Raw genomic sequence first — 15,365 nt, forward strand, 5'->3', positions numbered from 1 at the left:
ATCTACTCCCCTCTGCTCCCCTCATTTCCCCTCCACTCCCCTCCACTTCCCTCTACTCTGCTCTGCTCTTCTCTGCTCCCCTCCACTACCCTCCACTTCACTCCACTCCCCTCTACTCCCATCTGCTCCACTTTACTCCCCTCTGCTCCCCTCCACTCCTCTCCACTCCCCTCTACTCCCCTCTGCTCACCTCCGCTCCCCTCCACAACCTCTCCACTCCCCTCTACTCCTCTCTACTCCCCTCGGCTCCGCTCTACTTCCATCTACTCTTCTCCATTCCTCTCTGTTCCCTTCCACTCCCCTCCCCTCCCATCCCCTCCCCACCCCACCCCTCTACTCCACTCTACTCCACTCTTCTCCTATCTGCTCCCCTCTGCTCCCTTCCGCTCCCCTCCGCTCCGCTCCCTTCCACTACCCTCTACTCCACTCAACTCCACTCTAATCCCCTCTACTCCCCTGTGCTCCTACTAACTAATCTCTTCTACTTCCCTCTGCCCCCCTCCACTACCAACTAATCCCCTCTACTCCACTCTAATTCTCTCTGCTCCCCTCAACTACCCTCTATTCCCCTCTTATCCCATCTGCTCCCCTCTGCTCCCTTCTGCTCCCCTCCACTCCCATCGACTCCGCTCTACTCCCATCTGCTCCCCTCTGCTCAACTCTGCTCTACTCTGCTCCCCTCCCCTCCTCTCCCTTCCGCTCCCCTCTGCTCCTTTTTAGGTCTGCTCTTCATTCCTCTGCCTTGCTCCTCTCTGCTCTCCTCTACTGCTCTCCGCTCTGCTCTGTTCTGCCCTTCTCTGCTCCTCTCTGCTCTACTCCACTCTGCTCTGCATTGCTCCTCTCTGCTGTTCTCTGCTCTCCTCTCCTCTCTTCTCTTCTCTGGCGTCACTGAGGCTGATATCACTGCCAGGAGGCCACTTAGTCATAACTGATGACCAGGATCACTGTGTAATACAACAAGATACCGAAGGGGACAGTTTATGTCAGACAGAACGGCAGCAGTGGATATGAGGAGGGGAAGGAGGGAGGAGGGAGATGTGGTGCAGACAGGATAAGAGAATAATTATGTTTTACAAGCAGGCAGTGTAAGATATGTGAAGAATGCATATCATTAATTGCATTGTGAAGGTAGAAAGTTAAAGTAAAATGAGGGGATGCTCTGTTGATGGAGCTTGTAAATGAGGGGAGAAGGGACATTGTTAAACTGGTGTGTGTGTGTGTTTGTATTGCAGACAGACTGTGTGAACTATGTGAAGATAGTGCACCACTACAACCGCACCCACCTATATGCCTGTGGAACCGGGGCCTTCCACCCCACCTGCGCCTTCGTAGAGGTGGGACAGAAGATGGAGGTAAGAGGCACACATACAAGAAAACACACACACACCTCCAGCTCATCTGTCATCTTCCTATTTCCCAGTTCTCTCTCTCTTTCATCCACACACAAGTAGAGACCATGGATGAGATCCTATCTGATCACCTGTTATATATCTATGATGGTTCTACTCTGCACTGTAACCCTCTCCCTCCCCTCTCTCCCCCTCCCTCTCTTTCCCCCTATCTCTCTCCCTTCTCCCTCTCTCTCTACCTCCCTCTCTCCCCCCTCTCTCCCCCCTCCCTCTCTTTCTCCCCTCGCTCTCTCTCTACCCCCTCTCTCTCCCCCTCTCCCCCTCTCTCTCCCCCTCTCCCCCTCCCCTCTCTCTCTCTCTCTCTCTCCCCCTCCCTCTCTCTCTCTCCCCCTCTCTCTCTCCCCCTCTCTCTCTCTCTCTCTCTCCCCCTCCTCTCTCTCTCCCCCTCTCTCTCTCCCCCTCTCTCTCTCCCCCCTCTCTCTCCCCCTCCCTCTCTCCCCCCTCTCTCTCTCCTCCCCTCTCCCCTTTCTCTCTCCCCCTTTCTCTCTCCCCCCTCTCTCCCCCCCTCCCTCTCCCCCTCTCTCTCTCGCTCCCCCTTCTCTCTCCCCCTCCCTCTCCCCCTCTCTCTCTCCACCCCCCTCTCCCCTTCTCTCTCTCTCCCCTTCCCCCCTCTCTCTCTCCCCCTCTCCCCCTCTCTCTCTACCCCCTCTCTCTCTCCCCTCTCCCTCTCTCTCCCCCTCCCTCTCTCTCTCCCCCCCCCCTCTCTCTCTCTCTCCCACCCCCTCTCCCCTTCTCCCTCTCTCCCCCTCTCCCCTCTCTCTCCCCCCTCTTCCCCTCCCCTCTCTCTCTCTCTCTCTCTCTCTCTCTCTCTCCCCCTCTCTCTCTCCCCCCTCTCCCTCTCTCTCCCCCTCCTCTCTCTCTCTCACCCCCTCTCTCTCTCCCCACCCTCCCCCTCTCCCCTTCTCCCTCTCTCCCCCTCTCTCTCTCCCCCTCCCTCTCCCCCTCTCCCTCTCTCTCCCCCCCTCTCTCTCCCCCTCCCTCTCTCCCCCTCTCTCTCTCCCCCTCTCCCCCCTCTGTCTCTCCCCCTCTCCCCCTCTCCCTCTCTCTCCCCCTCCTCACTCTCTCTCCCCCACCCTCCCCCTCTCCCCTTCTCCCTCTCTCCCCCCTCCAGGACTATGTGTTCAGGATTGACCTGTCCAAGGTGGAGGATGGGAAAGGGAAAAGTCCATATGACCCCCGTCACCCTGCAGCCTCAGTACTGATAGGTGAGTCTTGCATTTCTGTCAGCCTCTCAGACAGAGTAGGTGGAAGTTTCTCCTTATCTGATACAGCGTCAAAAGCTTGTCATCCTCTTAACGGTTTAGAATGGTAAATAGCTTAGGTAATCTGATCCTAGATCTGTGGTTAAGGATACATTCAACCTTTAGGCTATCAGCCTACTAAATGTACTTCCTATGACTGTGATGTGTGCTTGTCCCACCTAGCTACCTAAGATGAATGCCCTAACTGAAAGTCGCTCTGGATAAGAATGTCTGCTAGATGACTAAAATGTACACAAGTACACAAGAGCCTTCAAGGCGTCTTTTGGTGGTACGAGATGGCACTGCAGCCACTTACACAGGTACTATAAATTCATAGCGTAGCAACTTCATGTTGTCCCCCTCTCTTTCTGTCTCTAAGGTGATGAGCTGTATGCGGGTGTGGCCACAGACCTCATGGGACGAGACTTCACCATCTTCCGCAGTCTGGGGGGACGACCATCCATCCGCACTGAACAACACGACTCACGCTGGCTCAACGGTGAGGGTGTGTATGTGTTGAGTGTCTGTGTGTGTTGAGTGTGTGTGTGTGTTGAGTGTGTGTATGTGTTGGGTGTGTGTGTGCTGAGTGTGTGTGTTGTGATTGTGGCTGTTGAGTGTGTGTGTGTTGAGTGTGTGTGTGTTGTGAGTGTGGCTGTTGAGTGTGTGTGTGTTGAGTGTGTGCACTATTTGTCAGTATGGGTGTATAGCTGCCTATATAAGTATGTGTTGTTGATACTATTAGCACGATTCCTACGAGACCAAGTTTGTATCTCTAATTGTGTATGATTGTGTGTGTATCAAGTGGTAACATTTTCTATGACACACACACACATATAATGTCTCATATAAGTGAATGTATAATACCTATTGTGCCTTATAGTGCATTATAACACATGCAGTGTTTTCTCCTCCAGAGCCTAAGTTTGTGGGTTCGTTCTGGGTGCCAGAGAGTGAGAACCCAGACGATGATAAGATCTTCTTCTTCTTCCGGGAGACGGCGGTGGAGGCTCAGGGACTGGGGAAGTCCACCTACTCCCGCATCGGACAGCTCTGCAGGGTGAGAACGCCACTCAGATGATACTGTACCATACTGTACCATACTGTACCACACTGTACCATACTGTACCACACTGTACCATACTGTACCACACTGTATCATACAGTACAACACTGTACCATACTGTATCATACTGTACCATACAGTATCATACTGTACCATACTGTATCATACTGTACCACACTGTACCATACTGTATCATACAGTATCATACTGTACCATACTGTATCATACAGTACCACACTGTACCATACTGTATCATACTGTACCATACTGTATCATACTGTACCATACAGTATCATACTGTACCATACTGTATCATACAGTACCACACTGTACCATACTGTATCATACTGTACCACACTGTACCATACTGTATCATACTGTACCACACTGTACCATACTGTATCATACAGTACCACACTGTACCATACTGCATCATACTGTACCACACTGTACCATACTGTATCATACAGTACCACACTGTACCATACTGTATCATACTGTACCATACAGTATCATACTGTACCATACTGTATCATACAGTACCACACTGTACCATACTGTATCATACTGTACCACACTGTACCATACTGTATCATACAGTACCATACAGTATCATACTGTACCATACTGTATCATACAGTACCATACTGTATCATACAGTACCACACTGTACCATACTGTATCATACTGTACCACACTGTACCATACTGTATCATACTGTACCACACTGTACCATACTGCATCATACTGTACCACACTGTACCATACTGTATCATACAGTACCACACTGTACCATACTGTATCATACTGTACCATACAGTATCATACTGTACCATACTGTATCATACAGTACCACACTGTACCATACTGTATCATACTGTACCACACTGTACCATACTGTATCATACAGTATCATACTGTACCATACTGTATCATACAGTACCACACTGTACCATACTGCATCATACTGTACCACACTGTACCACACTGTACCATACTGTATCATACTGTACCACACTGTACCATACTGTATCATACTGTATCACACTGTACCATACTGCATCATACTGTATCACACTGTACCATACAGTACCACACTGTACCATACTGTATCATACAGTACCACACTGTACCATACTGTATCATACAGTACCACACTGTACCATACTGTATCATACTGTACCATACAGTATCATACTTAATCATACTGTATCATACAGTATCATACTTAATCATACTGTACCATACAGTATCATACTTAATCATACTCTACCATACTGTACCATACTTAATCATACTGTACCATACTTAATCATACTTAATCATACTGTACCATACAGTATCATACTTTACCATACAGTATCATACTGTACCATACTGTATCATACTGTACCATACAGTATCATACTTAATCATACTCTACCGTACTGTACCATACTTAATCATACTGTACCATACTGTACCACACTGTACCATACTTAATCATACTGCACCATACATTATCATACTTAATCATACTGTATCATACTGTACCACACTGTACCATACTTAATCATACTGTACCATACAGTATCATACTTAATCATACTCTACCATACTGTACCATACTTAATCATACTGTATCAGACTGTACCATACTTTATCATACTTAATCATACTGTATCAGACTGCACCATACTTAATCATACTGTATCAGACTGCACCATACTGTACCATACTTAATTATACTGTATCATACTTAGTAATACTGTACCACACTACACCATACTTAATCATACTGTACCATACTTAATCATACTGTATCATACTTAATCATACTGTATCATACTTAATCATACTGTACCATACTTAGTCATACTGTACCACACTACACCATACTTAATCATACTGTATCATACTGTACCATACTGTACCATACTTAATCATACTGCATCATACTTAATCATACTGTACCATACTTAGTCATACTGTACCACACTACACCATACTTAATCATACATATCATACTTAATCATACTGTACCATACTGTACCATAATTAATCATACTGTACCACACTACACCATACTTAATCATACGTATCATACTGTATCATACTGTGCCATACTGTACCATACTTAATCATGCTGTATCACACTCTACCATACTGTACCATACTTAATCATACTGTATCACACTGTACCATACTGTATCATACTTAATCACATCTACCATACTGTATCATGCTGTACCATACTGTATCACACTGTACCATACTGTACCATACTTTATCATACTGTACCATACTTATTCATACTGTACCATACTTTATCATACTGTACCATACTTTATCATACTCTACCGTACTTAATCATACTCTACCATACTTAATCATGCTGTACCATACTTAATCATACTGTACCATACTGTACCATGCTGTACCATACTGTATCATACTGTACCATACTGTATCATACTGTACCATACTTTATCATGCTGAACCATACTTAATCATACTGTACCATACTGTATCATACTGTACCATACTTAATAATGCTTTCCCATACTTTATCATACTTCACCATACTTTATCATGCTGTATCATACTGTATCATGCTGTATCATACTGTACCATACTGTATCATACTGTACCATACTTTATCATGCTGTACCATGCTGTACCATACTTTATCATGCTGTACCATACTGTACCATACTTTATCATGCTGTACCATACTTTATCATGCTGTACCATACTGTACCATACTTTATCATGCTGTACCATGCTGTACCATACTTTATCATGCTGTACCATACTGTACCATACTTTATCATGCTGTACCATACTTTATCATGCTGTACCATACTGTACCATACTTTATCATGCTGTACCATGCTGTATCATACTTAATCATACTGTACCATGCTGTATCATACTTAATCATACTGTACCATGCTGTATCATACTTAATCATACTGTACCATACTGTATCATACTGTACCATACCATACCCTAGTTAATACTATTCCATACATTCACAACTTTTCCTTCGCCTCTGATGGACACATCCAGTATACTGTGTCATTGACAATGTTTTGTATACAACATTGTTCAATGATTATTGTTCATACAACAGTTACATATTATTACGGGTATCTTGACTTTATAACATTGGTCTAGAATGTCTATTTGGTTTGTTGTTGCAGAATGATATGGGTGGCCAGCGTAGTCTGGTCAATAAGTGGACCACCTTCCTGAAGACTCGTCTCATCTGTTCTGTGCCAGGCAGTGACGGCAGTGACACCTACTTTGATGAGCTCCGTAAGTAACCGTTAAAGTCTGAGTTCGTTATCTGATCCTAGCTCTCACTCCAGGCTATATCTGGGCAGGGGATATCTACACACAACCAATGAAGATTCATCTGAGCTAAATGGACAGAGCGGGAGGTTATGTTTGTGTTTCTCTGACCTTTGACCTCTGACCTGTGTACCTGCCACAGGGGACGTATTCCTGCTGCAGACCAGGGACAGGAAGAACCCTCTGGTCTACACCGTCTTCTCTACCTCTAGGTCAGAGTTTAAACAAGGCGAAGTATTGAGTTATTCTGTGTGTGTGTGTGTGTGTGTGTGTGTGTGTGTGTGTGTGTGTGTGTGTGTGTGTGTGTGTGTGTGTGTGTGTGTGTGTGTGTGTGTGTGTGTGTGTGTGTGTGTGTGTGTGTGTGTGTGTGTGTGCGCATGTGTCTTCCCACCCTGTGTGTTACTGTAGTTCCTGACTATGATAGTGTGTTTAATAGTAGGCCTTGTCTCTAACTGTGCGTCCCCTGCCTCCCAGCAGCAGTGTATTCAAGGGATCAGCTGTGTGTATCTACACCATGAATGACATCCGCAGGGCCTTCCTGGGGCCCTTCGCCCACAAAGAGGGGCCAAACTATCAGTGGGTCCCCTTCCAGGGCAAAGTCCCCTACCCACGCCCTGGCATGGTACGTAGCTCTGTGGAAATTTACTGAACGAAGATGGCTACCCGTTGTTTCCACAATTCACTGAACAGAAAATAAATCCACCCCAACTCTGCAGGTTTTGCTGCGAAGACACAAAATCATTTTTTGTCACAGGTTCAGGAATGGCTGAAGAATTGCAACCTTTACCTGGAGTTAACTCTGCCAATAGCACTGCTGGGTGATCTGAACAGTCATAGTCATTCGATCAATAAAAGCAAGCGATGCTGTTATCTGAGCATAGCACCTCCGTAAACAAAAGAGAGAAAACATTTCAACCCTGCAGGCGCGACACAAAACTCAGAAATAAAAATATAAATCATGCCTTACCTTTGACAAGCTTCTTCTGTTGGCACTCCAATATGTCCCATAAACATCACAAATGGTCCTTTTGTTCGATTAATTCCGTCCATATATATCCAAAATGTCCATTTATTTGGCGCGTTTGATCCAGAAAAACACCGGTTCCAACTTGCGCAAGTTGATGACAAAATATCTCAAAAGTTACCTGTAAACTTTGCCAAAACATTTCAAACTACTTTTGTAATACAACTTTAGGTATTTTTTAAAGTAAATAATCGATAAAATTGAAGACGGGATGATCTGTGTTCACTACAGGAAGACAACAAACTCAAGCATGCTTTCTGGTCTTGTACCTCTATCAAACAGTACACATGAAGTGACACTTGTTCAATATGGCCGTACTTCTTTATTACACAAAGGAATAACCTCAACCAATTTCTAAATACTAGTGACATCCAGTGGAAGCGGTAGGAACTGCAAGCAAGTCCTTTAGAAATCTGGAATCCCAATGAAAACTCATTGAAAAGAGGGTGACATAAAAAAATTAAAAATCTGAATGGTTTGTCCTCGGGGTTTCACCTGCTACATAAGTTCTGTTATACTCACAGACATGATTCAAACAGTTTTAGAAACGTCAGAGTGTTTTCTATCCAAATCTACTAATAATATGCATATCTTATCTTCTGGGGATGAGTAGCAGGCAGTTGAAATTGGGCATGCTTTTCATCCATAATTCCAAATGCTGCCCCCTATCCTAGAGAAGTTTTAAAGATACAGCATTTGACAGTCAATGAAAATAATAAACATTAAGTTCATAGATCATAGAAACGCATATTCTCTACATACAATGTTTGGACTAGGAATTACCTTTTACCCCTTTAACCTTTAGTTAGTGGACCATGTCTGTTTTTCACTGTTTTTCATTTAGATAGGCCTATATGTGTAACGTTTGTTACAGCCTGTTTTAACTCATTTTAACCTCCCGACAACCTTATAATAACCTTATAATAACCCTAATAACCTGATAATAATCTTATAATAACCACAATAACCTAACAATAACCACTGTACTGTTACTCTGTTTGGCCCCTTAGTGCCCCAGCAAGACGTTCGGCAGCTTCGAGTCCACCAAGGGTTTCCCTGACGACGTGATCCAGTTTGCGCGTCACCACCCTCTGATGTTTAACCCTGTATACCCCCTGAACCGCCGACCAGTCTTCCTGAGGACCAACGTCGACTACAGCTTCACCCGGATCGCTGTGGACCGGGTGGGCGCCGCCGACGGGCAGTATGACGTCATGTTCATTGGCACAGGTAACTACTTACATGTAGCCCTTACTCGTTATGCTTAGCCTGGTCCCAGATCTGTTTGTGCTCTTGCCAACTGTCAACATGTCATTTTCAACCCAAACATTTTGCATGACAATTCCATTAGGAGTTGTCAAGAGAGCGGAAACAGATTGGCATCCACACTTATACACACTTATACTGATAACAGTGTAAGTGTGCTTTGTTTTCCCCACATTGGCACTTCTGTGTGTTATACTAAGTAGAATGTATAACAGGAGCCATGTGGATATGGAATAGTAAGCAGGGATAGAGTGTGTGATCCAGTCTGAAACCTGTCTGTGTTGTAGACAAAGGGACCGTGCTGAAGGTGATCTCTGTACCTAAAGAGAGCTGGAAGAACATGGAGGACCTGCTACTGGAAGAGCTAGAGGTGTTCAAGGTGAGAGGACCCATCCATCATGCTGCCTCTGTATGTATACATTATTGAGTATATTATGGAAGTATATAGTTATGTTTATATTTAGGAGTGGGATAATGAACCATTAATTCTTCTCTGCAGGATGCCTCATCCATCATTAACATGCAGATCTCCTCAAAGCGGGTAAGAGACATACTTACCTCTAAAGAATCTGTTAAGCATCTTCTTAGGGGCATAGAAAGGTGGGGGAGAAAATACAAAAATACATTTGAAATGAGAAAAGAGCTAAGAGCTAACTTAACATCAGAAGGATAGGCACCAATGTACGAGCTCTCCAAATGAATTCCAAGATATTTCATGTCCATTTGACTGTATGTCACTAACATTGCTCCTCTATCTCTCTCTCTCTGCCCATAGCAACAGCTGTATGTGGGTTCAGACACAGGTCTGGCCCAGGTTCCTCTGCATCGCTGCAGTGTCTATGGGAAGGCCTGTGCTGAGTGCTGCCTGGCCAGAGACCCATACTGCGCCTGGGATGGCACCTCTTGCACCCGCTACCTTCCCAACACCAAACGGTACACAAATTTCCAAATTCTAACGTACAACCTCACATGCTATCTTCCCAACACCAGATAGTAAACAACCTACAGTATATGCTATTTTCCCAACAATGGCCCAACAATGGACCCTTTCCAACCTTACCCACTACCTTTAAAACTGTAAACATCACCAAACCTGATCCTCTACCCAGTCAACTCTAAACTCCCCAACCCTACTCTTAGTGTACATACCCCAATGGACTACTACCCTAGTCATTATAATCACAAGAGATCAGACATAGCAACACTTTGTACTATGTTCTATCAACACTTCACTTTGTTCTTGTTTTCCAGGCGTTTCCGTCGTCAGGACGTGAGGAATGGAGACCCCAATACCCTGTGTTCAGGAGGTAAGACTCTCACTCTGCTGTAACTCCCCAACTCAGACTTTTACAGAAATTAGGCTGATGTCAATAGGAGATTTGCAGAAAAGTTTTAGTTACACACTGATCTCACGTTAGCATTCAGCGCACTGTGACCAGGATCTAACTCCCTCTCCCATGCTCCCACTCATAGAGGGCAGGGTGATTAGTGGGATTCTGTGCCATAATCTCTCTTTGGCCCGTGCCAAAGCCACATCCTGACCTCACTCACCCCTACATCCCAGACTACAATAGAGCATTCTGTCACTCACAATGACATGAATTATTATACAAATTACCCAAATGGCACGACATGGTGATATCACACAATTATGCCATATCATGTGCTCAGTGAGGGTGTTGCACAAGAAAGGGAAAGGTCTGTGTGATTATCTCAGAGTTTGGGTGGCATATTAACACCCATGTACATTTACTTACACTACTGGAAATAATAAGTTGTCAACCTCAAGACTGTAAAATAAATGTTGAATAAAATTGCAATCTCACATTATCTGATGGGGTACAGACCACCACAAGCACCGCGTGGCAGAGAGGAGGCTGTTTGGAGTGGAGGGGAGCAGTACCTTCCTGGAGTGTATCCCCAAATCCCTGCAGGCCAGAGTGACCTGGACCTTCCAGAAACACCCCCACAACCCCAGGGAAGAGGTGAGAGCACATAGAGGGAGGTATGAAACTACTAGGCAAAGTTACAGTTAGCGGCTGTACAGTCGAGAGGTCATTAATAGTAACTCTTTCCCCTCCAATAATTTTTTTAAAAGTGATTTTTGGTTCAGATTGACTGTTTCAAGCTCTAATCTTCAGTTGCTTTAATCATCCAGCTGCGTCTAGAGGACCGTGTCCTGCACACAGAGCGGGGACTGTTGGTAAGGAGGGTACTGAAACGAGACACGGGCCTCTACCAGTGCCATGCCATGGAGCACGGCTTCACCCAGACCCTACTGGACATCACACTGGAGGTCGTACCCTCCTCTTCCTCCTCCCCTTCTCCACCCGCTGACCCTCTCCTCCGATTGGACCCCCGTAGCGGCGGCCCACCCTCCACCAGTCAGAAGATGTGGTACCGGGACTTCATGCAGCTGGTGGACCACCCCAATCTTAGCACCGTGGACCAGATCTGTGAGCAGGTCTGGGCACGCAAGAATGCCCAATCAGAAAAGAGCTTCCCGGCTTCCCCTGCCAAACAGGCCCCACCCCTCGGCCCTGTGGTCCAGGCCCCTAACAAGAAGTGGAAGCATCTTCAGGACATCCGCAAGGGGAGGAACCGCCGAACCCACGACGGGAAGCCATCCCCACGAGCACCGCGAAGCACAGGGGAGTAACAACAGTCAGAGAGAGGAGAAGGAGAGGGACTGATACAGACAGAATTTAGGGAGAGAGGAAAAAAGAGGAGGAAAAGAGAGTGATAGAGACCAAGGACTTATGGAGGGGGTCAACCACACACACACAGCACCTCCTTCTTTGTGAATATTTACCTTCCGACACCCCACTATCTACTGCCCCATGATGCTTCACTCTTCCCTGACACCTGACCCATGACCCCTGACTACCACCCCTTGCTTGTATTGCCTCCTATTAATACCCCATCCTAATTCTATCTGCCCCAGCTGTCAGTCACTTTGTATGCACTCTGCTGGAGAGCTTCTGATAGAGACCTCACCACAGCAGAATAAACTGAACAGACAGCCAGACAGACAGCCAGACAGACAGACAGACAGCCAGACAGACAGACAGCCAGACAGACAGCCTGACAAGTTAAAGGATGGCTCAGTGTGTGTAACTCAATCTCTCAACGGAAATACAACTGGCTCGTAACTGGAATATCAGAACGGAAACAGACATACACACATTTACAGCCCATGATGACAATGAATTTGATGATGATGTGGATGACAAATCGTGAGATGGACAAAAACAATGGGATCGAGACAGAATACACATAACTCCAAATGCAGATTGATCCACATAGATATAATCACATTTCACGTGTTTTATATGCAAAGATAACATAATGTAGACGTGTGCTTTGTGGTAGAGCTAGGCTTTGATATACTTCTTAGCATTTTGGTCCAAACAACTACAGATTGGAGAAGGCACTATACTGTCATTCCAGTGTATATAGAGTACTCACAATGAGGGTAGATTCTGAAGCAGAGAGAGTGTACAGGATCAATAGAATGGTTCTATTGTGATTTTGTTTTGCAAAATGGCTGACAAGGTAGAGCAAGTGGAAGATATTCTACATATATGTTCATGGGGTGACGAGAAATATGTCTTGTGTTTTATTTAGTCTTTTATTTAAATGACCTGTGTGTATTTTCTGATTGTAATGACTTGTGTTGTGTGCTGACACAATTACATGTGGGAGTTGAGATGGTACTAGTGACAGACTGCACAACATCAATGTGGGTGGAATTATTAGGCCTTGTGAAAGAATAGTAGACTTTAAATACGACATCCCATCTTTGGGCTAAAAGCATGATATTTATGTGTGAAAACATCTTGATTTTTATTCTAAATGGTACCTACTTTGTTCTTTTACACTGTTTATGTAGATGTGTGCATGTGCGTGTGTGTGTGCGTGTGTGCGTGTGTGTGTGCATGTGTGCGTGCGCGTGTTGGCAAGAGAGCTGAAGAGTGTTTCTGGTCCCTGCTATGTAATATGTCCAATATATCATAAACACATTCAGACAAATATCACCACTGAGGTGCCAAGAATTGCAAAAAATGACAGTTTTGTCTGAATTCATGGACAATAATCAGGTACAATGAAACAAAATGATAAAGTACAGACATTATAAGAACTCCCCTCCTTGCTGCTTTTTCTGTAGGCCCGTCTCTGTGTGTCAATTACACAGGATAGTCTCTGTGTGTCAATTACACAGGATAGTCTCTGTGTGTCAATTACACAGGATAGTCTCTGTGTGTCAATTACACAGGATAGTCTCTGTGTGTCAATTACACAGGATAGTCTCTGTGTGTCAATTACACAGGATAGTCTCTGTGTGTCAATTACACAGGATAGTCTCTGTGTGTCAATTACACAGGATAGTCTCTGTGTGTCAATTACACAGGATAGTCTCTGTGTGTCAATTACACAGGATAGTCTCTGTGTGTCAATTACACAGGATAGTCTCTGTGTGTCAATTACACAGGATACCGTTGCTGCCTTGTGTTCAGCAAAACCTGTTTGTCCTCTGTGAAGTGGTGTGAGTAGAGCGCAACCTAGTGATTTTTCCATGTACAGACCTGGCCTGGTCCAAGGACTTTCTGTGGTGATTCAATATACTGACATATAGTCTGTTGTGAAAGACAAGTGGCTTTGTAAAATAAAACATGCTTTTACTTTTTCCCTTATCCCAGTGGAATCGACGAGAGCGTTTAGATGTATTAAATCCTGTCTGTTATTTATACCTGCTTTATAAAGATGTCATTATTAACTCTTGAATGACTGAGGAAAATAAGTTAAGTGGACTGTAGTTTTGTGCTCTTTAATTGCATGACCAATGTTAGTGGCTACATATGGACATTGGAGACTTTGGCTGCCTCCCTAAATGGCACCCTATTCCCTAAAGTGCACTGCTTTTGACCAAGGCCTACAGGGTCAAAAGCAGTGCACTATGTAGGGAATAGGGTGCCATTTGGGACATACGCTTTGAGATAGCGCAAAGGCCTGCAGATGGCGATATTGAGTCATTTCATCTTACCGTCCAAATGGAATGGAATGCAGCCGGCTGTACACTCATGTCCCACGTCGACCTGTTCGTACATCAAACATTCTCCATTCAGGCTACAAATGTATACATTTCATCCTTAACTTGACTTAATGGTGAGAAAGCAGATAGAAATGGGGAAAATATGCATACTTTATGAAACACCATTTTCCACCACCATGCTACAGTAGCTAATGCTAGTCCTGGATGATGCATATCGTGTTCAGCCAATCAGGTTGCAGCAATACGCAACATCCAAATATAAAATAAAATAAAATTGTATTGGTCACATAAACATATTTAGCAGATGTTATTGTGGGTGTAGCTAAATGCGTGCGTTTCTAGCTCCAACAGTGCAGCAGTATCTCACAATTCACAACAATACACACAAATCTAAAAGGAAAATAATGGAATTAAGGAATATATAAATATTAGTGCTAATATTTAGCTACTCTATCATGATGGTGGAAAATAGAGTTTCATTGTGAGTACGCATATTTTCCCTATTTTTTCTCTCTACCTTCTCGCAATGACATTGGGTTAAGGAGAAAATGGGCGCCTTAGCAGCCTGAATGGAGAATGTTTTATGTACGATCCGGTCCAGGGGGATGGGAGTGTGTACATTCCCTTTGGATGGGAGGATGAAACGACTCATGTGCCGGCCTTTGGGCTACTTCTGAGAAGTGTGACTGAGTTGAGAAAGCACAATGTCAATATGGTTATGCTATGTATTTATGTGTGCAGATAAGCTAATATGATGTGGAGGAATGTTTTGTTTTCTTGTAGAGACTAAGGGCTCTATTCAATCTGTATTGCTGAAGCGGTAGAGTTTGCACACGAGAAATGTTAAGGCAGTTTCCGATTGAGCTGCCTTTAAATTTCAATCACGCTGAAACGCTGAACTTCTGTGATACGGATTGAATAGAGCACTTATATTTGTACCATAGGCCTACACATTCTCCCAAAAATACCATAA

General features: G+C 44.5%; 1 protein-coding gene across 2 annotated transcripts in view; it reads left to right on the plus strand.

Moving 5' to 3' along the window:
- LOC135528058 (semaphorin-3B-like) overlaps window positions 1–15,365 on the plus strand; it is a 98,686-nt gene that overhangs the window by 82,980 nt on the left and 341 nt on the right. For both annotated transcript variants that reach the window (XM_064956827.1, XM_064956828.1), the window contains exons 5-18: window positions 1,233–1,352; window positions 2,521–2,614; window positions 3,030–3,149; window positions 3,565–3,707; window positions 6,899–7,013; window positions 7,192–7,261; window positions 7,527–7,671; window positions 9,084–9,303; window positions 9,627–9,718; window positions 9,839–9,880; window positions 10,115–10,272; window positions 10,591–10,646; window positions 11,185–11,324; window positions 11,498–15,365. The exon at window positions 11,498–15,365 is cut by the window's right edge and continues 341 nt beyond it. In XM_064956827.1, coding sequence (XP_064812899.1) covers window positions 1,233–1,352; window positions 2,521–2,614; window positions 3,030–3,149; window positions 3,565–3,707; window positions 6,899–7,013; window positions 7,192–7,261; window positions 7,527–7,671; window positions 9,084–9,303; window positions 9,627–9,718; window positions 9,839–9,880; window positions 10,115–10,272; window positions 10,591–10,646; window positions 11,185–11,324; window positions 11,498–11,998 — 2,016 coding nt within the window. In that variant the 3' untranslated portion in view covers window positions 11,999–15,365. The remainder of the gene's footprint in view (window positions 1–1,232; window positions 1,353–2,520; window positions 2,615–3,029; window positions 3,150–3,564; window positions 3,708–6,898; window positions 7,014–7,191; window positions 7,262–7,526; window positions 7,672–9,083; window positions 9,304–9,626; window positions 9,719–9,838; window positions 9,881–10,114; window positions 10,273–10,590; window positions 10,647–11,184; window positions 11,325–11,497) is intronic.

The sequence above is a fragment of the Oncorhynchus masou genome, chromosome 33, assembly GCF_036934945.1.
Source record: "Oncorhynchus masou masou isolate Uvic2021 chromosome 33, UVic_Omas_1.1, whole genome shotgun sequence".
Classification (NCBI taxonomy): Eukaryota; Metazoa; Chordata; class Actinopteri; order Salmoniformes; family Salmonidae; genus Oncorhynchus; species Oncorhynchus masou.